Source organism: Acipenser ruthenus, chromosome 2 (genome assembly GCF_902713425.1).
Source record: "Acipenser ruthenus chromosome 2, fAciRut3.2 maternal haplotype, whole genome shotgun sequence".
Classification (NCBI taxonomy): domain Eukaryota; kingdom Metazoa; phylum Chordata; class Actinopteri; order Acipenseriformes; family Acipenseridae; genus Acipenser; species Acipenser ruthenus.
The window spans coordinates 97,137,702-97,164,832 of NC_081190.1; the positions used below are offsets into that span (position 1 = coordinate 97,137,702).

The 27,131-nt window shown below is 37.6% G+C and overlaps 1 protein-coding gene across 11 annotated transcripts in view; it reads right to left on the bottom strand.

Annotated features, from left to right (window-relative positions):
• LOC117409559 (C-terminal-binding protein 1-like) overlaps nucleotides 1–27,131 on the bottom strand; it is a 164,254-nt gene that overhangs the window by 51,242 nt on the left and 85,881 nt on the right. For 3 of the 11 annotated variants that reach the window (XM_034015797.3, XM_034015796.3, XM_034015798.3), the window contains one exon: nucleotides 19,721–19,793. The exons of the other annotated variants lie outside the window; for them this stretch is intronic. In XM_034015797.3, coding sequence (XP_033871688.1) covers nucleotides 19,721–19,766 — 46 coding nt within the window. In that variant the 5' untranslated portion in view covers nucleotides 19,767–19,793. The remainder of the gene's footprint in view (nucleotides 1–19,720; nucleotides 19,794–27,131) is intronic. 11 annotated transcript variants of the gene reach the window in all.

The window sequence follows — 27,131 nt, forward strand, 5'->3', positions numbered from 1 at the left end:
TTGAAATTTACCTATTTCCAATGAGAAAATGGGCGAATTTGTGTCTTTTCGTTCACATAAAGTCAGAAAAAACAACATATGAATCCAAATTAACATGTATTTATACTAAAGTAATACAAAAATTACTACAAAAGATTTAGGAGTGAGTAGTTTTTCGAGATTTACGATTATACTGTAAATCACTTTCACGAATCAGCCCCCAAATGTAGTCTCCCATCATGTTCTCGTTATACTGTCCTTGGTAGCGGCGTTCAAAGTCCAGTATATCCTGGTGAAAGCTCTCGCCTTGCTCCTCCGAATACGCTCCCATGTTCTCCTTGAATTTATCAAGATGAGCATCAAGGATATGGACTTTGAGGGACATCCTACAGCCCATTGTGCCGTAGTTCTTCACCAGAGTCTCAACCAGCTCCACATAGTTTTCGGCCTTGTGATTGCCCAGGAAGCCCCGAACCACTGCGACAAAGCTGTTCCAAGCCGCTTTCTCCTTACTAGTGAGCTTCTTGGGGAATTCATTGCACTCCAGGATCTTCTTTATCTGTGGTCCGACGAAGACACCGGCTTTGACCTTTGCCTCAGACAGCTTAGGGAAGAAGTCTTGAAGGTACTTGAAGGCTGCCGACTCCTTATCTAGAGCTATGACAAATTGTTTCATAAGGCCCAATTTGATGTGCAGTGGTGGCATCAGCACCTTCTGGGGGTCCACCAGTGGCTCCCACTTGACGTTGTTCCTCCCCACAGAGAACTCGGTCCGCTGTGGCCAGTCCTGCCTGTGGTAGTGCGCCTTGGTGTCCCTGCTGTCCCAAAGGCAAAGATAGCAGGGAAACTTGGTAAAACCGCCTTGGAGACTGTGGCAAAGTGCCCCGCCCCTGTGTGCATTTGCTTGTTCTGTGTTGTATGTTGCGTGCGTGTGTTAGTGTCGGTGTATAGATTGGTACACGGGATATAAACGGGTCTGTGTTTCACGTATATTTAAAAAGTGTAGATTTGTATTTAGGCACGGGATTGCACATCACGCACGTGCATTTAAAATATAATATGCGAGCACGGGGTTGCACAGAATTAATTCACGTGCTGGGATTCAAGTGAATAATTAATTAGTAATTGAATCCCAGCACAACAGTATATATAGAGACACATTTTCACTCACTGGTGGTTAGGTGTTCGGTGAGTGGAGAACGGGATTGGAGCGGAGGTAAATGTTAAAAAGAATAATAAGAAGAAGTAGTCGTAGTAGTAATCTGCTCACCGTGTTTTGTTCGTCTGTCCTGCACCGTCTGTTTAGTGTTTAGTCGTTTTGTATGTCTGTTTATTTTGGCGCAAGTGCCGTGTCCTGTTTTGTGTACCGTTTCAACCCTTTTATTTGTTAATAAACGCTGAGTGCAGCCATTGCACTCAGCTCATCACAACCACTGTCTTTGTTTGAATTCCTGTCTGGTCTGACGCCACCCACTCTGGCCGTCTTTGTGACAGAGACCCATCAGGAATGCCACCATTTTGAAGTCTCCTATGACCTCCCAGCCATACTCATCATACTTCAAGGCGTCCAGCAAGGTCTTGATGCTGTTGTAATCCTCTTTGAGGTGCACCGAGTGAGCCAGGGGAAGAGACGGGTACTTGTTACCATTATGGAGCAGCACGGCTTTGAGGCTCCTGGATGAGCTGTCAATGAAGAGGCGCTACTCATTCTGGTTACAGGCGATTCCGATTGCCTCGAACAGACTGGTCACATTGTGGCAGAAGCAGAGCCCATCTTGACGGGTGAAGAAGCTGGAAAAAGGTTGGTGACACTTCCTCTGATCTGCGACTTGCACACTTTCATCCAACAAGTTCCACTGCTTGAGCCTAGACGTCAAAAGCTCGGCATTGGACTTGGTGAGACCAAGATCTCTAATCAAGTCGTTGAGGTCTTTTTGGTTGGGGTAGTATGGGTTTCTCTCCTCAGCTCCACCTCTGAAATTGTCATCTGGATCTACAACGTCTTCCTCGCTCTCTGACTTGCTGCTCTCTTCTAAAGACGGCAGCTCTCTCTCCGGAGGAGTGGGTACGGGGAGCTCATGGCAGTGTGGCACCGGGGCGATGGATGAAGGAAGGTCCGGATACGTGATAGCAGGTGCATTCTTGCCAGTCCGACGTTTGGAAGGATCCACCATGCAGAAGTAGCAGTTGCTTGAATGGTCAGTGGGTTCCCGCCAAATTCTTGGGATAGCGAACTTCATGGCTCTCTTTTCCCCTCTGTACCATCCTACAAAAATACATTTATTTCACCCATGACTAATGTGTAAGAGATTCTCGCAACATTTTTCATATACGATATATTTTTTCAATAACATTGAAAATTGTAAAACATTTTAAAATTAAAAACTTTTACAATTTTAAAAATTAACAAATTTTATAACATAAAATTCCGAGCAACAATTGTCCATCTTACCTTCCAGAGTTTTTTTGCAGTGCTCGCAGGTGAAATGAGGTGCCCAGGGTTTGTCTTGATCCCCGACAGGCATGCCGAAATATGCCTTGTAGGCCTCACACATCTTAGCAGATGCTTCCACGGAGTACTTTTTCGCTCTTGTCTTGATAAATTGGCCGCAGACATAGCAAAATGCGTCTGCCGGATGCTTGCAGCCTCTTGATGCCATCTCAGAAAAATGCAGATATGTATCCACTTAGGCAGCTGGAACTAAACTGAACTGGTGGGCTTAAGGCCCCTGTATTTATACGACTATTTATATTACTGGAAAGTTCTAGAAGTTACTCCAAGTTTACTCAGCACTGAATCTATCTGGAATGTTCTGGAAAATAGGTAAATTTCAAAATATCACTGTCCTGGTCACAAAAGCAAAGTATGTGGGGAATAATAGCCATTTTCTATACTTTTGAGGCATAAGCAATTAGGAAATAACACTTACTACCCAGGAACCAAAAAAAAAAAATATTTGTTACACGGTGTAATGATATGAAACATACTGTTAAAAGGCAAATACGTCAATTGGTTAAACTCTCTTGTTAGCATTAAGCTTGCTTTGCAGTTGTGTATTAGTGTTTGCCTTCTCATTGTTTGTATTAAGATATTTAAGGGTCTTGTATTCAATAAGCTTTATTGGCAAACCAGGAAGTGAGTTGAGAAGTTGGAAAACTTTAGGTTATTATCATAACCCAGGTTGCCTGAAATAGAAATGTAACCATTACCAACTGGGTATTTACCTCCTAAAGACCTGAATCCTGAATATTGTATAGCAAAGCTGCTCTTTGATCCTGTGACACAGTCGTGACCCCTCCCCTGGGGGATCAAAAGGATTGCGCTCACAGATCTCAGCGTCATTTTTCCTTCAAGTCTGCTGCAATCATGGATGCAGCAACCTTGAAGGTTAATGGTTACATTTCTATTTCAGGGAGTCAGGGTTATGATAATAACCTAATGTTCTCTTTCAAATACAAAATATAACAATTACTGAATGGGTGAGTGTACTAAAGCCGTCGCAAAGCCAAGATTGCAGAACGACCAGAATGCTAAAAAGCTAAGCCGAGAATTTCACCTCTATGCCTGTGTTGTAAGGGTTGACTGGGAAGCCGCCCATAACACTCTAGTTCCAAAACCAGGGTTTTGTGGATCCACGACATTCAGTCTGTAGAAACTAGTGAAGGTATGGGGAGTAGCCCACACCGCTGCATTGCATATGTCCTTGACAGATGCACCCTGGAATAAAGCCCACGAAGTTGCAAGGCCCCTGGTGGAATGGGCCATCAGCTTTTCTGGAGGGGGCAAAGTTCACCAGCTCATAGGCAGTCTTGACCACGGGACTTTGCCCCATAGCAGACAAAAAAACTGTTAACTGTCAAAAAATTGTAAACCATATCTGCCTGTACTTTTCATTCTTGAGGGGGGGAAAAAAATAAAAATAAAAAAAGTTGAGCTACAGTCCTCCTTTCTGCTAACTTAAAATAAAATCAAGGGTGTGTGTACAGCACTTGAATCGAAGTTAAAAAGTAGGGCTTGTTATATAACATTTCCTGTTGATTGCTTCCAAAAGGACCCATTCGCTCTAAACCACAAAGTCCCTTTTCAGCCGCCCCTACAAAACAAGGCTCCATCTCAGTGGTAGCTGCTGTTTTGTAATGATGACACACAGTAAAACAACACGAGAGAGCCAACAGAAGCTGGCTACTTGCTAAAGCTGACACAAAAATACTGTGTATGTCATTATGGTTTCTGCAAAGCAATACAGAAAGTCATGATTGACAGATAAAGACAGAATATGATAGAGTGCATACAGGACAATAGAACTTCACTGAGACTTAGAGCAACATCCAATAGCAATAAGCTATACAGTAGAGTTTTGATGTGCTTCTAATCTTCAGCTAAAAAAAGCACAAATGAAGTGTTCTTAAGTAAGTGTTTAGAAGACTGGTATAGTAGTTAGATGATTTGGATCTGAACTTTCACTAGTGTTCAATAACTTAATATTCAATGCTGCTCATTTACTATATATATACACATTATATATATATATATATATACATTATATATATATATATATATATATATATATATATATATATATATATATATATATACACACACACACACACACACACACACACACACATACATATACATATATATATATATATATATATATATATATATATATATATATATATATATTATTAGGGGTGCCCCATGCTGCTCAACACTCTCTCCAAGTCCAAACAGCAAAACAAGTCCTCTTAGCTAGCGCAGACAGCCGGGTCGGTACATTATATTATTATTACTAAAAATGTAATTTTTGTTTACCTTGCTTAATCTGCATTGGTTGTGGGTGTATTTGGCGGCATTTTGAAGCCAAAATGGATTACTGTGCCATCTTTTGTTAGTAACAAATTCAAGTTTGAAAAATTTAATAACCGGAATTTTCATATACTTATGATGTCTATTTTTTTGATAAAGTGAACAATTTAAGTTGTGCTACATTTTTAAGCAGTGTATGCTTAAAATAAAAAATTAACAAAAGTTGTTGTAACTGACATTGCGTTGGCTACGTTATCCTTTTCTACTGTACAGTATAGGTTTATATATGTACAGTATATGTATATATATATGTTTTTACTAGTACAAATGAATGCAAAATGTTATTTTTGTGTGACCTGTTGTAAAACAAATGTATTAATGGCTGTCAAGGACACAATACTACGTTATTCTTTATATTCATTTTCTAAAGCAAATGCAACAATGCAAATGTTTATTAAACCAGATCTATGTTGTATTCATTAAAAAAAGGGGGGCTTCGGTTGCTTTTGTTTTTACAGAATTACAAGATTCTGTGGGTTCTGAAACAAGCTCACAGGATATGAACTTCTAAGCCCTTTACGCTACAGTACCTGCATTACAAGAAGCGAGTTCGCATTATTTCAGTGCTTACACCTTTTTAAAAAGCCTCCCCTTTAACGCCAATAAAAGCAATATAATCTGCTGTAACTAGTTATCCAAGGCACTTTCACACCACATCAATAACCGAGACAGACACAGAAGAGATGTTCACAGTTTTTTGTGTTACTGATAATGAGAAACAAATGGATTTTCACATGCCTTCCCCCGTACTTTTTTTTTTTAGATTCATAAAAAGGTCACATTCAAATTGCAATAACATTTACAGTTCCACCAAGGGAAGAAAATAAATGTAACATGGGCTGCAAGCTCAGGATTTGTAATTAAAATCTATACTATAAAGCTGTGTGGATGATAAAAAAAAGAATTACTTTCAACAACACAGCTAAATTATGTACTGTAGCTAGTTGTGTGCAAATTAAAGGGCTTTACATGGTTGCTTATTAAAAGGAAATATGCATTTTATAATATTGCTGTATTACTTAGTTTTTCCACCCACTAACTATTTATATTGTTACTTGAACTTAATTGTGACCCTGCAATTATTATAATTTTTTTAATTATATTTTTTTACTACAGCACATTATATGACACAGGCAATTTGCTGTCCCATTCTTTGCATTAAACCCCTTTCATTTTGACTTGTAGGCTATATATTTATAATGGGGCTTTCCTGTAGTGCAACTAGCAAAGTCAAATGCAGTAACTTATAGTCCACGCTGCATTCTGAGAGCATTATCGTCTGTTTCTTTATGACACCACTGATGATGTAGCACTGTGTGCTTCTCATCTGTATGAAAACTGAAGACCAGCGATGAAACTAATGGGGTCTGAACCAAATTTTAAAAAAACAGAAAAACACATTTTATACTGAAGAAGAAACTTCACATTGGGGGTAGAACGACTACTAACGTGCCAAATAGTTGAGGCAAAAATAGTCAAAATAGGTTAAACTACTGTAGTTGTCACTTGAGAAAAAAATATTAATTATTATTATTATTACGATTTTGTAAAACTTTGCTCACTATATTTTATTACTGCTTGGAATTTTTTTAAACTATGTACAGTAATCCGTCACGTATCCGCCCATCACATATCCACCATGATCAATCTCATCAGCAACGTTAGTTTATTATTAATCAGAGAAGATTAGTTCAGAGATTGTAGATCCTACCAAAGTTTTCGTACACTGTGTTGTATGTGCTCTGTGCACTGCCATTGCTGGTAGTGTCACGTGAGCTGTTCAGTGTGTTGATATGTAAATAAACCCTGTTCGCCTGCAGGGCGTATCAACTTAAACCTCTGCCTCGATCTCCTGCCTGTCACTCAGCAGCAAATGCACGCAGCCACACAGCAGACAGCTACTCTGTCACAAGCATTAATACCCTGAATCTTTCTAAACAAGGGATTTAGGGGAGCTCCCTCATAAAAGCTGAATCTCAAAACAATAATAATAGTCGTTATATCTGTGTATAATGGTATTTAAAGCAGGATTAATTTATCCGCCTTTTTACATATCCGCCCTTACTGTGGTCCCACCGCAGTTAACCAGAGCTCTCTGGGAAAACACAGTTTAAGGTTCAAGTCAGCTTTGTACAGAGTGTGGTGCACGACCAAGGACAGAGATACAATGTAATGTAAAAGGAAAGCATTCACGATTAACATCTTTCGTGACACCACCCCCACCCCAGCTAATTGGAAACCATCATACTCAAGTAACAGTGCTGTTGTAAGCACTGACACAAAGAAGAGCTGACAAGCCCAAAAAAAATCTAATGCCTTCCCTTGTCAACCATCTGGCTGGGTTGGGAGGCCTGCCCTGCTCTCTGATTAAGCAGCATTTTTTATCACTTCAATCAGTAACACAAAGAATGAAACTGAGCATTTTTTAAGCGTTGATGCAAGACGTGAGAAAATGATTTAAATCAAATCAATTAACACCTTTTTCCTTGCATCTCACACATGTAATCTTTTTAAACCTATTAACCTGGTTTGGACATAGCTGTCAGTTTAGAACCATGCTACATTAATAAAATATCTGCAAAACAGACTGATACAGTAACCAAATTGTACAGATAACCCCCATGCATCAGTTAGTGTTTGAAGGTATAAAATGTGCGGTTTCGGGACTCGGATATGCTCCATCATCTCCAAGCCTCCAGAAGGTTCTGAGTAAATTCAGCATGCCTACACTGGCTATTGGTAGAGCGCTCTAACATGACAGTATAACTATCTACCAAGCACAGTGTTTCTCCATGAAGCAAGTGTATGTATTGTAACAAATCTATTAAAAAAATAAATAAAAATACACAATTTTCTGTATTACTTTAAAAAGGTGCCCTCCGTGAAAATAAAATCAACCAAGCATAAAAAAATGACAGCAAATGGCAAACATTAAAGCTAATGCAGTGTTGTTCACCAAGACGAAAAATTACCCCATTGAATTGCAAAACCCAGAGAAAACACCTCAGGGAAGCCAGATAAGTAGGTACAGAAATGGTTTCCAATCCAGTCGTGACTGTTCCTTAATTCACTGGTAGTACTTTGATAACTCACTGTGCTTTGTGGGTATTGAAAAGGTTAATATATCTGCTAGCGGGGGAATATAGTTAATCAACTACTACACAGAGAAGCATAATGGATCACAACATTACAAACACTGGAACTGTAGGATTGAATGAGGAACTCAACCTATGTCCTTTGATTTAATGTGATTAAGCTTGTGGGTGAAAAGACTGATCCAGCATATATTAAATTTCAAATTAATCCTAGTTCTGTTAACTATATGGCTCTGCTTTTATGATTATCACAATATGATTTAATTGTCGACCTCTGAATAATACTAAATGTTGAATGAATCAAATGAATGATTTATTATAATTGAATCACTGGGGACCAATTACTAAGTCTATGAAACATGTTAAGTAAGCTTTTTTGTTGGATTCATTTTATGCTCTTCAAAAAAAAAGAAACACATTGGTGTTTTGAATGTACGTTTTATTGCATTAGTATGGCAGTTTGCATAGTAAAATAGACAGCTTCAAAAAAACGTAACCTGTACAGAAATCATTAAGACATTCAATAAAGTCACTTTCAAAGGTCAATCAAAGTTCAAGGTCAACAGAAATCAGTAACACGTATGCCTGCCCACCATTGGCATCGATGATGGCCTGCTAATGGATCGAATCAGAGTATGGATAACATGCCGGTGAAAGGCAACCCACTGTTGCTCAAGTGCCTGGAAAAGTCCTTGTAACATCTGTGGCTCGGGGTGACGTCGTCGCACACGTCGATCAAGCTCGTCCCACAAATGCTCGATGGGGTTCAGATCTGGTGATCAAGACGGCCAGGGAAGCACTTGAACACTGTTCTGAGTGAGGAAAGCTGTGGTGGCCCTGGCTGTGTGCGGTCGTGCATTGTCGTGCTGGAAAATGACGTTACGATGGTTCATGAATGGGATCACATGAGGCCGTATGATCTCATGACAATAGCAATGAGCTGTCAGGTTGCCTTGAACACGATCGACCTGTCGCACACAGTTGGCCGCAAAACATTCACGATGTCGCCTGTATACCCGGGCTTTTCCATCTGCACGTCGAAGCAGAAATCTGGATTCATCACTGAACCCCACGTTTCTCCATCTTTGATTATGACACCACTTAAGTCGTAGTCGACGACGTTGCGGCGTAAGAATTACTCCTCTAACTGGCCTCCTTGCTCAGATACCTAGGTGGTTTCTGACAGTCTGGTTGGAAATTCTACGCATTCCTGGTACTGCAGATGTTGTAGAGGTTGCAGTGGTGAACCTGTCACGTAAATGACGTGGGCGTATAAATCTGTCCTGGGCTGCTGTCGTCACACATGGTCTACCGGATCTTCCACGTTGCAGGTATCGGTGCCAAAGTCATCCTATAGTGCTCTGGGAAACATTCAGACGCCGTGCCATGGCGGACTGAGATTCTCCGGCTTCCAAATGTCCAATAGCATTATTCTGCTGAGCCTCGGTAAGTCTAGGCATAACTTCAAATGTGTCTACAGTGAATACCAATAAGACATGCAAGCTGTAAATATTGCAAGTCTTAAGCAAATGGTGTTAATTTTGGGAATGTTCACATGTTTTGTCAATTTGTCATGCGTTTTTGATCCTGATAATCTGACACTGTCAGCAAAACGTGTTTAAATAAAATACAATTCTTTTGATCAAGTTTTGTTGCAATTTTTAATAGACTGAAGAAAAATATCAGCTATGTGTTTCTTTTTTTGAAGGGTATACGATAAAGGGATTTTGGATTGTATCTTTGATTTGTAGTCTGTTACTGAAAAAGATGTGTTGAATAAACTATAAGAGTATGGGGCACTATTGAATTTTCTTTTTTTTAATTGCATGATTGTATAGCTAATTTGATAATTGATTATTAGAGTGCAATCAATTATAAGTGAGGAAATGTGTGTGTTTGAATATATGGTGAGGCAAACACATTTGTTTGATATGCTCTGAGGAAGACAGAATTGTTGAAACGAAATGAGTGTACTTATTGATCTTGACATGAATAAATAAAATATCAACTTTTAATATATTGCTGTGGATATTGATTTTCGAATGGGAGTTGCAGTACAGTGTTCTCCAATAGTGGATTTCTACGGAAGGAGGTTCTATTAAATCAATGGCTGTCCTGGGATGAAGCACCCTGACACTGAAGGTATGAGACAACCAGCATCTACATTATATATATACACTACCGGTCAAAAGTTTTAGAACACCCCCATGTTTCCAGTTTTTATTGAAATTTAAGCAGTTCAAGTCCAGTGAATAACCTGAAATGGTACAAAGGTAAGCGGTAAACTGCCAGAGGTTAAAAAAAAAAAAGTTTAGGTTACCAAAAACTGAAAAATAATGTACATTTCAGAGTTATACAAAAATGCCTTTCAGGGAATAAGTAATAGGTTAACAACTTACAGCTGTTCTGCAGCAATGGAAGTAAATTAAGCCTTGAAAGTTGATGCTAACAATTCCTACAGGTGTCCCAACTTTTGTTGATTACTTACAAACCCTCTGTCTGTATAAAAGCAGTGTTGGAACAGACTGTGTTACTACACCTTCTTAAGCATTATTTGGACAGTATTGTACTGCAGGAAGTAGTATATTGCTCTCATAATGGCGAGAAAAAGGCAATTAACAAAGGAAGACAGACAGACCATTATAACCCTTAAAAGTGTAGGTCTTTCCTTTAGAGAAATTGCAAAGAAAGCCAAGGTGTCAGTGAGTACAGTTTCCTACACCATCAAAAGGCACTTGGAAACTGGAGGAAACTCTGACAGGAAGAGATCTGTCAGACCCAAAGCCACAACAGAATCAGAAGACAAGTTTCTGAGAGTCAACAGCTTGCGTGATAGGCGGCTCACTATGATAACAGCTTCAAGCACAGCTTAACACTGGTCGAAGTAAGCAAGTCTCAGTTTCAACTGTGAAGAGAAGACTTCGAGCTGCAGGTTTGACAGGTTGAGTGGCAGTAAGAAAGCCATTGCTAAGATGGCAAAATAAGAAAAAGAGGCTTGCCTGGGCCATGAAGCACCGCCAGTGGACTACTGAAGACTGGAAGAAGGTCTTATGGACCGATGAATCAAAATTTGAAATCTTCGGTTCATCACGCAGGGTTTTTGTACGCCGTCGAGTAGGCGAAAGGATGGTTCCGCGGTGTGTAACACCAACTGTCGAACATGGAGGAGGAAGCGTGATGGTCTGGGGTTCTTTTGCTGGATCCAGAGTCGGCGACTTGCACAGAGTGAGTGGCACCCTGAACCAAAACTGCTACCACAGCATTTTGCAGCGCCATGCAATACCCTCTGGGATACGCCTAGTTGGTCAGGGGTTCATCCTACAGCAAGATAATGACCCAAAACATACCTCCAGGCTATGTCAGAACTACCTTAGAAGAAAAGAACAAGACGGTAGGCTTCAAATCATGGAATGGCCAGCACAGTCTCCAGACTTAAACCCCATCGAGCTGGTTTGGGATGAACTGGACAGAAGGGTGAAAGCAAAGCAACCTACAAGTGCAACAGATTTGTGGGAACTTCTGCAACAGTGTTGGGAAGAACTTTCCGAACAATATTTGATTTCCATTGCAGAAAGAATGCCACGAGTGTGTTCGGCTGTTATATCTGCAAAAGGTGGCTACTTTGAGTAAAAAATTTAGATTAAATTTTGTTAAACAAAACGATTCCATGATTTCTTTTTTTTATCTCCAATTGTTTATTTGTTCTATGCGTAAATTTCAATAAAAACTGGAAAAATTGAGGTGTTCTAAAACTTTTGACTGGTAGTGTATATATATATATATATATACACACACACACACACACACACAACACACACACACACACACTTATTTCAGCGGATATATATAAATTAATTATGTAAACACAATATATAAGAACATATAACATTCTTCTAACATGTTATAGCAAAAAAAAATATTTTGCAGATGTATTTCTATTCATGCCTTTTATGGTGTCCTCATTTGTTTGAACAAAAAAAATAAGACATCACTTGTCATTGAAATATAATATATTTTGTTGCTGGTTTGTTATTTCGCTTATTATAAAAAAGATGTAATCGTCCCCTTTGGGAATCTGTGTGGGGTCTGTGGCAGACTGCTATGGTGTAGTTTTAAACCCGCTGTACAGAAAACTAAATGATGAAACCAAATGAATCTACCAAGCTGTGCTATTATTATAAACACCCCCTCCAGTGCAACGGAGTGCCATTATAATTACACTGGCATGCTGAAGCAGTAAATATGCAATGGGGGCTCTACAGAACGCATTTGAGATTTGTATTATTTATGCTACAGTATGTAAAGTAAGCTGATTCATTCTGTGCTCTGTCTACAATACATTACCCATGTGTCTACAGATTATTCTATACACTTATCGTTTTACATGTTGCAATTACTGGATTTATCTTCAGTATATTTATCCTTTTTCTTAGAGGATGAGCAATACTCAACTGCTGTCTTCTAGGAACTCACAATCAATGAGATGTGACAGTTTGTTCTTACTCGTTTAACAAACAAATATGCAGAGTGGGGAATTTAATTTTTTTTATTAAATTTCAAAACTCCAATAAACACACTTCTGAACACCATTTCCCATGAACGGTTTGTGCTTAATCCCTGATCCACACGGGTCTTAAAACTTCTGACCCATCAGTTTCACATTAGACTCCCAAATCTCAGCACAGGTTTGTAATGAGAAACAATTATTGTTCATTAGAGGCTCAGGAGCATCAAGCCTAACAAGACACATCTGAGCACACAGCTTAGCAGGCAACACTGGGAAGTGAAAACGCATCTTAGGATGTACTTTGACTTAAAGAACGCTTCCATGCTGGTATCTAATGATAACTAAGGGTGTAACGATTTACTGTGTATCAGTAAATTGTGACACTTTCTTTACATTAAATATTGTATTGTAATAGAGGTATGTATTGTTTTTATCATGATGCACAACCAAAAGCACAAAACATACAGCAGTTCATTGTAGGGATGGGAATTTTTAAATGTTTAAACGTATAAACTCTAAAGAAGTGGTTAAACGTTGAATAATATGCTAGACGTATAAATCGGTCACGTGACAAATTTCACCAAACGCATATTTTTAATCTATTAATTTTAGTATTGTATCACCATATACATCATGTATCCGACTGCTGTGGTGCCAGAGTAAGGGTGGATATTATAAAAAGGAAGGGGTTCGGCAATTGCCTCCAAGTAGTTTTCCCAATTACTGCAACAGAAAGATTGACACTGGGGCGGGTTTTATTCACTCGATCTTGTGCTTCATTGGTGCACTCGTGGACCCCATTCCCCAATCTTCCCATAGGCGGAAGCCATTTTTCACTTGAAATTGTTCTGTATGACTTTGGACCGAAAAGCCGTTTATTCAACATACAGTTTTTATTTATATGTTGGAACTACTGCACTAAAGTAAAGGACCCTTGAGACACAGTTCAAACAGGTAGGCCAGGCATCTCTTTTTACAATTTAATGTAAAGTTGTGTGGATAGGTGAATTTGAATAAGTTACGTTGATATAAAAAAATTAACGGAATAGGTTCCTGTTTTTTTTTTTGTTTGTTAAAATGTGTTCAATATGTATATAGTTCTATCTATACTGACATTTAAACATACACTTTGGTTTGTACATGTTTTTTTTTTTTTGTTTGTTTTTTTAAACTTTGCAGTTTGCCATGTTAAAGCATTATTTGCTTATTTAGGGTTTCTTTGCTTAGAAATACTAACCAGGCCTGTCAGTATACATCAGTGTGTAATAGATAGAGTGTGTGTGTATGTAGATATGGTTTAAACGTTTAAACACTGGCACTGCAAAGCATTTAAACATTCATAAAAATGTACCAAAAGCAAATCCTTAGTTCATTGCAGTCCACCAAATGGTTCATGAATAAATAATAAGTGTGTTTTATAGTTGTTATGAATACATACTCCCTATTCCATTTAGTGTTGTCTGTTAATAAAATAGTCCATTATTAAATGACCAATTGATCTTATTGTGCATGATACAAGTAGTCCATGCGAACCATCACATATATCGAGAAAGAACTGTACATGAATTAAGTGACTGAATGACTGAGGCAATAGTACTAAAAGTACAGATCAAAGTATATGAAGTACAATTAACAGATTTCCTGACTTAGATATCTAAATGTTTCACAAATGTGTCCTGATCTGCAGCTACAACACAATACCGTCATCTTGCTGTGTATAGAGCTGTGGATTACATAACAGTACTGACTTTAGAACATAAGAACATAAGAAAGTTTACAAACGAGAGGAGGCCATTCAGCCCATCTTGCTCGTTTGGTTGTTAGTAGCTTATTGATCCCAGAATCTCATCAAGCAGCTTCTTGAAGGATCCCAGGGTGTCAGCTTCAACAACATTACTGGGGAGTTGGTTCCAGACCCGCACAATTCTCTGTGTAAAAAAGTGCCTCCTATTTTCTGTTTTGAATGCCCCTTTATCTAATCTCCATTTATGACCCCTGGTCCTTGTTTCTTTTTTCAAGTCAAAGAAGTCCTCTGGGTTGACATTGTCTATACCTTTTAGGATTTTGAATGTTTGAATCAGATCGCCGCGTAGTCTTCTTTGTTCAAGACTGAATAGATTCAATTCTTTTAGCCTGTCTGCATACGACATGCCTTTTAAACCCGGGATAATTCTGGTTGCTCTTTTTTGCACTCTTTCTAGAGCAGCAATATCCTTTTTGTAACGAGGTGACCAGAACTGAACACAATATTCTAGGTGAGGTCTTACTAATGCATTGTAGAGTTTTAACTTTACTTCCCTTGATTTAAATTCAACACTTCTCACAATATATCCGAGCACCTTGTTAGCCTTTTTTATAGCTTCCCCACATTGTCTAGATGAAGACATTTCTGAGTCAACATAAACTCCTAGGTCTTTTTCATAGTTCCCTTCTTCAATTTCACTATCTCCCATATGATATTTATAATGCACATTTTTATTGCCCGCATGCAATACTTTACACTTTTCTCTATTAAATGTCATTTGCCATGTGTCTGCCCAATTCTGAATGCTGTCTAGATCATTTTGAATGACTTTTGCTGCTTCAACAGTGTTTGCCACTCCTCCTATTTTTGTGTCGTCTGCAAATTTAACGAGTTTGCTTACTATACCAGAATCTAAATCATTAATGTAGATTAGGAATAGCAGAGGACCTAATACTGATCCCTGTGGTACACCACTGGTTACCTCGCTCCATTTTGAGGTTTCTCCTCTAATCAGTACTTTCTGTTTTCTACCTGTTAACCACTCCCTAATCCATGTGCATGCATTTCCTTGAATCCCTACTGCGTTCAGTTTGAGAATTAATCTTTTATGCGGGACTTTGTCAAAAGCTTTCTGGAAATCTAAATAGACCATGTCGTATGCTTTGCAGTTATCCATTTTCAATGTTGCATCCTCATAAAAGTCAAGTAGGTTAGTTAGACACGATCTCCCTTTCCTAAAGGGAGATCGTGTGTAACTAACCTACTTGACTTTTTTCTACTGTACCAAGTCAATTTATTTACAGTAATGAATGACAAGCCAAATTAACCTCTACCCACACTGCATATCGCATTTCAAAAGTGTTCAGCCAGTCAGAGGTTCAGGCAGCAGTGAGAGTTTCCAGACACAGTAAATCATTACTAGTGTGCCTGCAGTACATATACAGCCTGTACAGTATTGGAGAATCATTCCAGAGCATATACTTACTGAACTGTAGCAGGTTGTAGTCAGGCAGATAAAACAAACTGATATAGTAAGTACTGTATCTGCTGTCTGTATGCACTGCAGACTATATTACTAATTGTTTCTCAGCAGCCTGTCTCCTCTATAAAAAGACACACAACAGCCAGCACTGGAACTAATAAAAGGCAGCTATTTTCATTCCTTGTGCTCTTTTGCTAACAGCTTAAAAGGCCTGTTGCTATATTTGTTGTTCACTCACTGAACATAAAAAGCATTGCAGAGCGACATATACCTAACCACCGCCACTTTACACTGAAGGACACTTGACATGAAGTCCTGTGTTGCATATAGTCCTACTTCGGGTTTAGTTTATTTTTGAGCAACAAACAGCATCTGTAAAAATATTATTTTGTACCCCACATATTGACTATACCCAAGCACTGTTTATGTCCTGTGCTTAGATCAGATGGAATCAGGGTCCAAGGTGAGTGGGTATGGCTACAAATCAAAACAAACCTTGCAAAATGATACCCAGAACTATGACACAATGCACTTAGAATACTACCGGTACTTTAACTGAATACAGAATCCATTTTAAACTGACACTATGCATATATGCATTTAGTTAATTGCAAATGTAAATACCGTCCATTTTAATCCCATGTTTCTGTAGTCAATTCTTATTTCTTGTTAAACATGCTTAACAAACGCAAGCGTCACACCTGTAATAGACTTTTATTTTTTTCGATTAGGTAGCAAGCAATAAAACAAAGATTCATTCATTTAGTGTTCGGCAACCACCACACTGTACATGGTAAAATATTTGCCTAGTACAAGAGCTTCAAAAGCACACACAGCCATCAGGTTAGGCAGGCTAAAATGTTTGCTTATCTGAAGAAAAATGCATTATAGTAAATGTAAATGATTTACCAAGAGAAGAGCAAACAAGATGTCAGGTTTTACTTATATTTTATACAGGTTAGTTTACTACAGTACTGTAGGTAAGACCGGACGACTAGCCTAGCACTTCCTGGCTTTCAGTCAATTGCTTTAAATCGTAGATAATACAGCATTTCCAGTTATTCTGCAGGGGTAGAATACAAAAAAAAAAAAAAAAAATCAACATCTGTTAAATAATGCAATCCCTTGCTGACCAACACATGTCACTGGAACAGTGTGCAATTTAGGAATTTTTTTGGATGAGTCCAGCCAAATGCAGAGTAGGAAATACATGCATCAGCTTTTATTTCTTTAGTCTTCAGGGTTCTAACTCAAAACAGAGACAGACAAATGTGCGCAGTATAGTGAACTTGGAGGCAATTAATAGTTAACACTAAAACCACAGCAATGATACAGTATGCACTGTAGTGGTTGCATTTTAAAAAGCTGTAGTTTAATTCGCACTGGTGCCATCAGAAACTATTTTAATGCCCATGTTAGAGGAATACGAGAGAAACCCCATTCATTTATCAGGGGGTTTATTCTCATCATTTACTGTAGTTTGTGGTTGGGGACTGCGAAAACCACTTGCTTCAATTACAACACTTTAACAACCAGTGGCACTATGTTATGCAAACATATCATAGGAAGGAAAAGTAAATCAAACCGCAAGGGGAGGCAATTTCAAGCACAATATATTCCACAATTCACTACAGGTAGTATGATTTCAAAATGTGTCTGAATTTAATAGTAATAATAATCCTGATTCAGCGGGATTCCAAATAGGTTTGGAATGTAAAATAGCAATATTTCCCACTACGACAACCGCAATATGAATACGTTAATAGAGAACAGAAATTAACAAACCCTGCAAATAATGTACAGTAGAAAAACTGCATGCGTGCTTCAGTAGAGCACACGGCAAGCATAAAATGCCGTACTTCTGCTAACCCCTACTTCTAGTACAACATGTTACGAGAAAACAGTTAGGCTAACAGCCAGTTTGACCAATGACTGCATCAAAGCTGGACAGCACGTCACTGAGAAAAGGTGAAAAGTCGTAGTTTTCCCACAGGCAGCAGCCACAACATTGCCGTCGTAACAAAAATACAAACAAACAAAAAAAAAGCAGAAAGCAGGTGAGAGCTAGGCAATAATTAACAACACATCCAAGCCAAGAGGTGGTTAAGCTGATGTCACACACAGCCACTGGAGGGTAACAGTGACACCACTGGCAGTTTAATTTATCAGGGAGCTTAGGGTTGTTTACAGGAAAATAGTTCTGAGCAGTTTCACTTCCTGAGGGAAATAACAGACTGGAATAACTCCTAATCCCCACCAGGTTGTCATACTTTGGAATTTACTGGGCTAATAAGGCTGGGGGAGGCCATAAAACAGGTTGGCCGCATTCCAAAATGTATTTTATCTCCCTTTGTTGGACTGGAAATGTATGATCTATTGGAAATAACAGTATAATGAGGATTAATTTCCCCAAATATGTTGAACATTCTTTTCATATGGTAATTCATATAAAATGTCTTCTTATATATATATATATATATATATATATATATATATATATATATATATATATATATATATATATACACACACATACATACATACATACATACATACATACATATACACACACACAGAGTATATAGTGGCCCCTTTTTAAAACAATATTTTTGCATCGTATTTTCTGCACTTTTTCCATGCTTTCCCTATGGTTATACTGTGCCATGCATTTACCACAGTTCACCCTGTGTTTTTTTTTTTTTTTTTAAATATATATTCTTTACCATACCTCGCTGATCTTTACAATGCTTACCTATACTTTACCATTCTTTCACTCTGTTTTATTACACTTTGCTATGCTTTCACTATGGGACACTTCTATAACGGGCACTGCATGGTTATCTAATCTATTGCAGGATGTGGGAGTCCAGGCACGCTGTGGAAGCTCAGAGACAGAAACTTGTTCTGCTTTCCTCCCCATCAACTGAAGTCTCTATCAGCAGGCAGCAGCCAATAATGGGAAACTCGGACAGCCCAGCATGCACCGTTTAAATTCACTTTGCTGTCATGCTACTTTTTATATCTTAGTTGGTGGCAGAAAAATCAAAGAGAAAGCATAGTGTATGTTGTTCAGTAATAACATTTCAAGTTGTTATTTATTTATTTTTAAAAACATACAAACATCTTTATTGTATTGATTAAAAAAAAAAAGTGTATATGGCAATTTGTTTTCCGATGAATTGTATATGATGATAAATAAACATAATAAACCCGATGTTTTTTTGGTTTTTCTTACTCTCCAAATTCAAAATATCAGATAAAATGGGTAATAGTCTTTTCCTGAATTTACAGCAAAGTCCCGATTTCTCTGGACCATAGCAAATGTTTTATAATATTTTGAGAACCAAAAGACAGTATTTATCTAATATAGTGCTTTTAACTGAATTTGTGAAGATATTGTGAAGTTGTGATATTACAAGTATTTATCCCATAGGCGGTCGCAATACTGTCTCATAATTAACTACCTAACTAATATACTGTTTAGTCACACATATAGGACCCCAAGCTAAAATATGACCCCTTCTGCTTGGGATTCATTGTGGTTAATTAAAATATGAGCTCACATGCTTGGTGATAAGGTGAGGACAAGGATTAGGGATAGGGTTGTGTCACTTTAATTCTCCATGATGCAGCCATATTTATGCATACAGTAAGGTGTTGAGTTGCCTTTTATTATTATTATTATTTGTTTATTTAGCAGACGCCTTTATCCAAGACGACTTACAGAGACTAGGGTGTGTGAACTATACATCAGCTGTGACATATAAATAATACAATACTTTAATTTTAAGAGGATTATATACTGTAAAAAGCCGTAAGAGGTGGTGATTCGTCAGGTGATTTCCATGGACAAAGTCCTCAGCTAATTTGCCCACGCATCTGTCACTGGACAACTATGCCAAGACACCATCATACCCAAGTGCAGTGCATGACTTCCTTTGGGGCATTGTAAAGATGTCCTTTCATTTTTAATACACCAGCGGTGCGGTACACTGTAACTTATATCATACAGGGCATTAATAATATTAAAATTGTGACTTGCCTGCTGCCATGTACAGAGCACCTCTTTGAAAGGCATTATTTTCCATCTCAGTGCGATTTTCTGTTTGAAATATCTATAATAAATAATGGACATCATATTCAGAGACAAAATACAACAAACATATTGACTTGGTACAGTACATACTTGGAACAGGTTTATTCCTAAAACTGTAATTCATTATTTCATTAATTTGGGGGAGACAGTGAATATGTAAAAAGCACTACAAAAACAATATTTCAAAAATTAATAAATACATATTACTCCTCAGTGGCAAATAATTAGGGCTTGAAGTTTTCAGTGAATATTTTTGACTGCCAAAAAATATTGTATTAAATGACGCTCTTTTTTTATTTGTTTGTTTTGAGCGGACTCAGGTTCTTCATTGAAACATCATTATGAAACCTGGTACTGTCATTGTGCAACAAGATCACCGTTTGTTTAACTTAATATAACTTTCAACTTAATCCCTCAGTTTCAGATTCAAGTAATTTTGCTTCATATTCTACTATCAAATGTATTTGTATTGGAAAATTAAACATATGGTGGATAAACTCAATAATCCACCAACATTTCAGTTTTCATGCAGGTGTAGTATACTGCAGCTACATTAAACAAGGCGCCCAGGATACAGTATTATTCAAGAAACTTCTTATATTATTACTAGTGCTGGAGAACATGGGCATTTCATGTTCTAATATTCTTTCACTTTGAATTAACTGGGGGGAAAAAAAGTATAATTCCTACCACATTCAGTGAAACAAAACAAAACAAAACAAACAAGCAAACAAAAATACCCCATAAAACTGTTATACAAACATGGACATTTGTGCCGCCAAATACATTTCAAGCAGTTGTCCCAGCATTAACAATGACATTATGTCCTTATGTGTTTCAAAGAGAAGACTGTGTCATTCCATTTTGTGTTACTCAAGCGTCTGTATAATTCTATAACTAGGTTTCTTTTACTTACAAAACAAATACTTTGTCCCTGAACATGGTCACATAATAAAGGCTTGTCCCAGGCCTAGAACCATCCCCAGAGAAAACAGGAGCTGTGTGGAAAATCACTGCGGAACCCCAACACACAGCAACAATGTGTTCTACTCCAAAACAAAACTACAGCAAAACAAATACCAGACATTTACTGGTTATAAAAACAACACTGTACAGTAGGGGTGTAGCAATGAATCCTGATACTTTCTTTCTACCACATGTACAGTATTGTGAGACATATCTTATTGTGACCTGCCTATCGTCATACTTATTGTATTGTGACATGTGTAATATTGAAAGTTCTGCCTCCAGGACTCAAATGTAAAAGAGATGTAGTGTATTCACAAATGTCTTGTTTCCAAAAGAAAAAGAACTTGTGTGCAAAATAACACTGGTTTGGTTTCTCCCGTACAAACCAAACAGATTTATTTATTTATTTATTTATTACTTTATAAATCCTTTGCCACATAACATGATATAAAAAAAAAAAAACCTGTAACCTCTCTCAGCACGAAATAAACTGCCAGAGCAAACTGAATGGGCCCTATAAACAATTAAGGCTGGTTCACACTGGGCATACAATTCACACAAACATTACGAACGCATCATCTTGCGTTCAAATCGTAAACGCAATGGACCAGTTACCAGATCTCAACTTCCCCGTGTTAAGTTTGTGACGTCACTCGTGTTTAACCAATCACATTCGAGTTCAAGTTTAAACGGCTTGCAAGTTCAAACAGCGTAATGACTTTAAAAATAATAATTTAATAATAATAATAGATAATGAATGACGAAATGCTAATCGAGCAAGTACGTGGCTGTCCATGGCTGTATGATATGGGAAGGCCAGATTATAAACACAACATTAAAAAAAGAAAATTCCTGGCAGGCTATCGCGAGAGCCTTGAAGTCGAACGGTGAGCACGATATATACGAATTTATTTTTCATCTTTAACTGACTCAAGCATCAGCACAGCAGGCTGTAAATAAAAGAATGAAAAACTAACAAGGGGAGGAAATAAAATATTTGAAATTGTAGGAAGCAAGTTATATACAAATGAGGCCGTATACGTGTTCCATTCTCACTGATCACAATGGAGCCTCTATATCCACATATCACTGTTCTGAAAACTATAAACATCCACAAAAGCTGTAAATGAAGAATGACTTACTCATACAGAGCATCGATAAAATAAATATTGTGCACTGTGACTTATTGCATTTTAACTTTCAATTGTCTTTTATTTATTTTAGAAAAAAAATCTCGAACAGCGAATGTGTGGAAAACGCTAGTATAGAAGCCTGTGCTAAAGTCTAATCTAACCATATTAGTCACAGAATGTACGGCGAGATGGAGAAGTTTGAGGGACAAGTTTGCCAGGGAGAAAAAGTCTATTCAGGGGAAAAAAAAAGTGGCTCCAAGATGAGCAGGAAGGAGAAGTTGGTGTCACACACCGAGGAACCATCCTTTCGCCTACTCGACGGCGTACAAAAACCCTGCGTGATGAACCGAAGATTTCAAATTTTGATTCATCGGTCCATAAGACCTTCTTCCAGTCTTCAATAGTCCACTGGCGGTGCTTCATGGCCCAGGCAAGCCTCTTTTTCTTATTTTGCCATCTTAGCAATGGCTTTCTTACTGCCACTCGACCTGTCAAACACTACCGGTCAAAAGTTTTAGAACACCCCCATTTTTCCAGTTTTTATTGAAATTTAAGCAGTTCAAATCCAGTGAATAACCTGAAATGGTACAAAGGTAAGCGGTAAACTGCCAGAGGTTAAAAAAATTGCATCTCATGGACCAGGTTGGCATAGTCTCCTTGCTGAAACCGAAGATAATTAATAGGTCTCACCAACCATCTCCTGCTATTTCTTCTTCTCATTAAAATAATAATTCTTATCATTTGCGTTAAACAGAATTGGAAAAGGTAAGCATTTTTATTTTTGTTGCGCTTTTATTATTTCAGTTACAGAAGTTCAGACCCATAGGGCTCCCAGGTCACGTCACACGGTTGTCTCATTGACCAATGAGAATGAATTAACGCAGGGAGAGGATCGCTCAGTGTAAATTACAGCCGGCGTCCTTTCGTTGCGTTCATATGTATCGTATGCTCAGTGTGAACCAGCCTTAATCCTGAGGTGGGCTTTTGAAATAAAGAAAAAAGTAATTTAGAGCATCTGCAGGTAGTGAACATTGCCGATAACAGAACAACTTGCAGTAGAACAGTGCTCCCTTGTTATGGTCATGACAGCCATTTGCCACATAATCCGATTTCAGCACCACTGGCATTCTCCTGATAAGAGCTCGGTTTCTAACTACGTTGCTCTTTCAAACCATCAACAAAAGCTTGCTATTGTAGTCTAGTCAAGTCTTTTCACATACTGTCCATAATAGTTTAAATATGAATAAATATTGTGTGCTGCCAGCTGCTGTGTTTATTTAAAATATATCCAATGTATTTACAGCCGATCCTTCTAGACAGGTTTGAGCTTAAACTGCCTTAAACTCCCTGATTGTTTGGAAGATGCATGTCAAAGCCAACAATACAATATCCACACATTAGAAGAACGCTGTACACCCTTTATTGTAAACCACCTTGTAGTTTTTTTTTTTTTTTCTGGCAATACAATGGGAATGAAATACACTACAGTAAATTATACAGTTTCAAACAGGTTTCTTTATTATTATTATTATTCTGTAGATTGCAAGACGTAACTGCAAACTTGTCTACAGAAAATATATCTTGAGTGTCTTCAAAACCCACATGCATACAGTACTTTACAGATTGCTAAAGAAAAATTAGAATTTTACATAAAGCCACAGTATTCAGAATATCTAAACAAATTAAAGTGGTCTACATTGTTTATGGCAATATCTTAAATAATGTTCAATTCTTTGGATTCCATTTACTGTACTATATTCCTCTAGTTTAGTGTTTGTGCACTTTATCACAATACAAGCATTATCAGCTCCCTGCCCGCACTGAAACCTGTCAATATGTTTGGCTCTGTAGGCCAAAAAAACTCTTAACAAAAATCAATACAATGTTCTACATAAAAACAACAAATGTCCAAAAACATTAAAGCTGAGCATGGAAATCCTAAAATTTTAAAATTGAAATGATCAATGCTAAAACAAATTCAAGTAGATCTGCAGTAGATTAAATATCCATTTTCTAAAACTGAAGCTCCAAAATGCATTTTAAATATGCCCAAATGAGGGGGGGGGGGGAGCAGAACTGAACTGTTAAGAATATTTAAAAACACATACTCAAAACAGATTGTGATCTGAAGTGCTAAGAAATCCGGAAGTCAAATGTGTTTCGTATTAAAAGAATCTGCATAATGAGCACAGAGGTATAAATTAATATGAAGAGAGGCGAACGTTACATGAATGAATCATAAATCTTTATTAGATCTAATGCAAGGCTGATCAGAAATAGCAGTCATGTTTTTTTGTGTCTGTGAGCTAAAGTAATAACCGCTCTTCGGTTATCTTCCGCTCTGTAGATCATACAGCAGCATATATATTTATATATATATATTTTGAACACCACCATTCTTCACTGGTACAGTGTCACTCTCCATTTTGTTATCATCAGCTAAACACCGCTGCTTGGCAATGTCGCCTGGCAGTCTATTATTATTACAAAGACCTTGGCACGATCTCTTCATAGGAAAACAACTTTGTGCAGCCTGGTCGGCTGACATGATTAACAAGGGCCCAAGCTGCACTGCCCTCCCTGTATGAAGCACAAGAGCAACTCTTCTTCGGTAGGTTTAAAAATCAATGCTTCCTCTCATCACCTACAGTAATTTAACATGTAATGCAGGTGCACAAGCTATTAATGCATTACTCAGGTTTTACTTCCATTGTACAGTTTCTATTTCATATTGAAAACGGGAAGTACAATATTTTAGGAAGATTCATATTCATGCTATCAGTAGCATGAAAAAGTACATCCGCTGTAAGTAGTGCATGTTAAAGTGTAAGTGGGACAGACAGAGACAGAAGGATAGTTCCCCCCCTTAATAACTTGCACTAAACAAGTGAGCAGTTCTCATACAGCACACAGTATGCAAAACTCTAAAGGGTGACACATTGTACATATGTACGTGAGCCTCCACTACATTCTCATTGGGAGGCGGGGGAGAAAAATATATGACTTAAATCACACTTTGCCCTGTTTTGATAAACATAATTATTTCACAGTTACCAGCGTTGAGTACAACAGCAAATCAATCAAAGAGCTACAGTACAGTAGCTGATTCTCCACCTCATATGAATGCTGCTGTAAATAAATAGCCAATCATCATTAAATTAAAATCAGCAAGTTGGGGGCACCCGTTAGGATTAATCGCCCATTTTGTCGCCGTACAACAGCTGTACCCAATACAAAGTGCTGTTTCCTTATTTACCACTTGCAAATGCTATTTTATTTGTGGCTCAAGATATGTCTCACGTTTGAGCTTGCACCAAGATGTGTTTATGTGAAGACAAAACATTCAGAGCAAGCTCTTAGCTCGTCTACTAAACAAATGTGTAAACTGTAGTACAAAGCTACTAAAGGCATTAAAAGAGCAACCTGGTATGGGTAGGACATATCACAGTTATCTTAACAAAATCTCATTTTCTTCTTGTTTAAAATCAACTTACATAACACTTTCGGTTTAACATCATCACATCCGGGTGCCTTTTTAAAACTCAGAAGTTAAAAGCGCCACTGTGGCCACACACCTGCCCCTAGTGGAGGTAAGAAACTACTACAGTACACTAGGTGGCATTTACTTATTAAATTAGCAGCTTTAGTTTTATCGATTGGTTTTGCAATGTGATGAGAATTCATGACAGACTGTTACTGTTATATTGAGTTCACCAGGCCATCCCTACAGCGTCACAGTCACTGGTTAGCTTTTCTGTCTTAAGGGCCCCCTTTACTTACTGTAATCTCCAAACTTACAGTATGCTAGTAAGAAGTACAGTATGTACTCTCACCGGTCACAAAGTGCAAAAGATCGGATTTCATGATGAGAATACAGTAGCATTCTTTGTTTAATACTGTTACATTGTGTAGGATGTCTCTTCTTGTATAAGATACATCATCTCGAGCAGTTTGGCTGAGACAGCTGCAAGTTTTTCCTGGTAAAATATTGTATTTAAATAAATAAAATTACATTTAGAATTTTGTTCCGCACACTAATGCAGGCTCATGTTTATTCATTTTTGTAATGCCTCAAGAACAAGATGCTGTGTGCTTGTGGATTAACACTGCTAAAGAAATTCCTAATGTTGTTCTCTCAATCGTTTGACAGTCAACTCCAAATGCCTCAAGGATTGATAATTACTTAGGTCTAAGGCATCAATCTTGAATGTCCCAACTGGGATTTATGTGTATTATCATATATCTGGTGTTGATAAAAGGAGGTGGCCAAGAACAAAAGAGAAATAAAAAAACATGTACAAATCATTTTATCCATCCGAGTGCAGCGAATGACAACAATAGTAGTTACTTTAGAATGGTTTGCATCATTTATTTTTATTTTATTTATTTATTTCTTAGCAGACGCCCTTATCCAATCATAATGATCATTATTTTTTTTATCTACCCACAAAAAGATATTCTTTGAAGATGATTTCCCCATTTCATATAGAAAATAAATCAATACACTATATTAACATGTACACAAACATACAGTACACACGCACACACACAAAAGACTCTTGAAGATAAATTACTCCAACAAATTCCAAACAGAACAATTTTATCAGAAAAAGAAATGCAAAGATAACAGCCAGGACAGATGGTGTGGCCTCATGCATAATTGAAAGTCTCAGAGATAAAATTGGTACAAAATTTAAGTATCTGGGTAAAATATCTGTTCTGAAGGCTTATGCTCCAAAATAAGATTTGCAATACTTGATATGCAATCCAATCACTGCAAGCTCTGAAAGACACTCTGACATACAGGCATGGGTGTATCAGAATGTCATCACTTTGCAATCAGTGTTGGAAAATTTTAAATTAAAAGGGCAGTAAGTGAGAAAAAAAAGAAGAAAAAAGAATGTTATTTACGACGACAGGTAAAAGTGAGCTTCATAATAATTCTGACTCTACTAACATTATCAGCGTTTATATCATCATTCCTATAGTGTGGATAACTGCTTTTCCATAAAGGTATAGATTAAGAGATTTTTTAAGTAGATTAATAACAAACCCAGCAAATAGACATTGCATAGCTATACAGATCATGCATACTTACAGTATTTCCAAAAAGTACTGGTCCCCAAGATTTGGTGGGAAGCTATTATTTTTTCTCGAGGAGAGACAGGATTTTGGTAGGAAAAAAAAAACCAAATCCACAACACTAATAAATTCAGCTAACATTCCACTGTATAAAATCTGTGCAATTGAAGGTA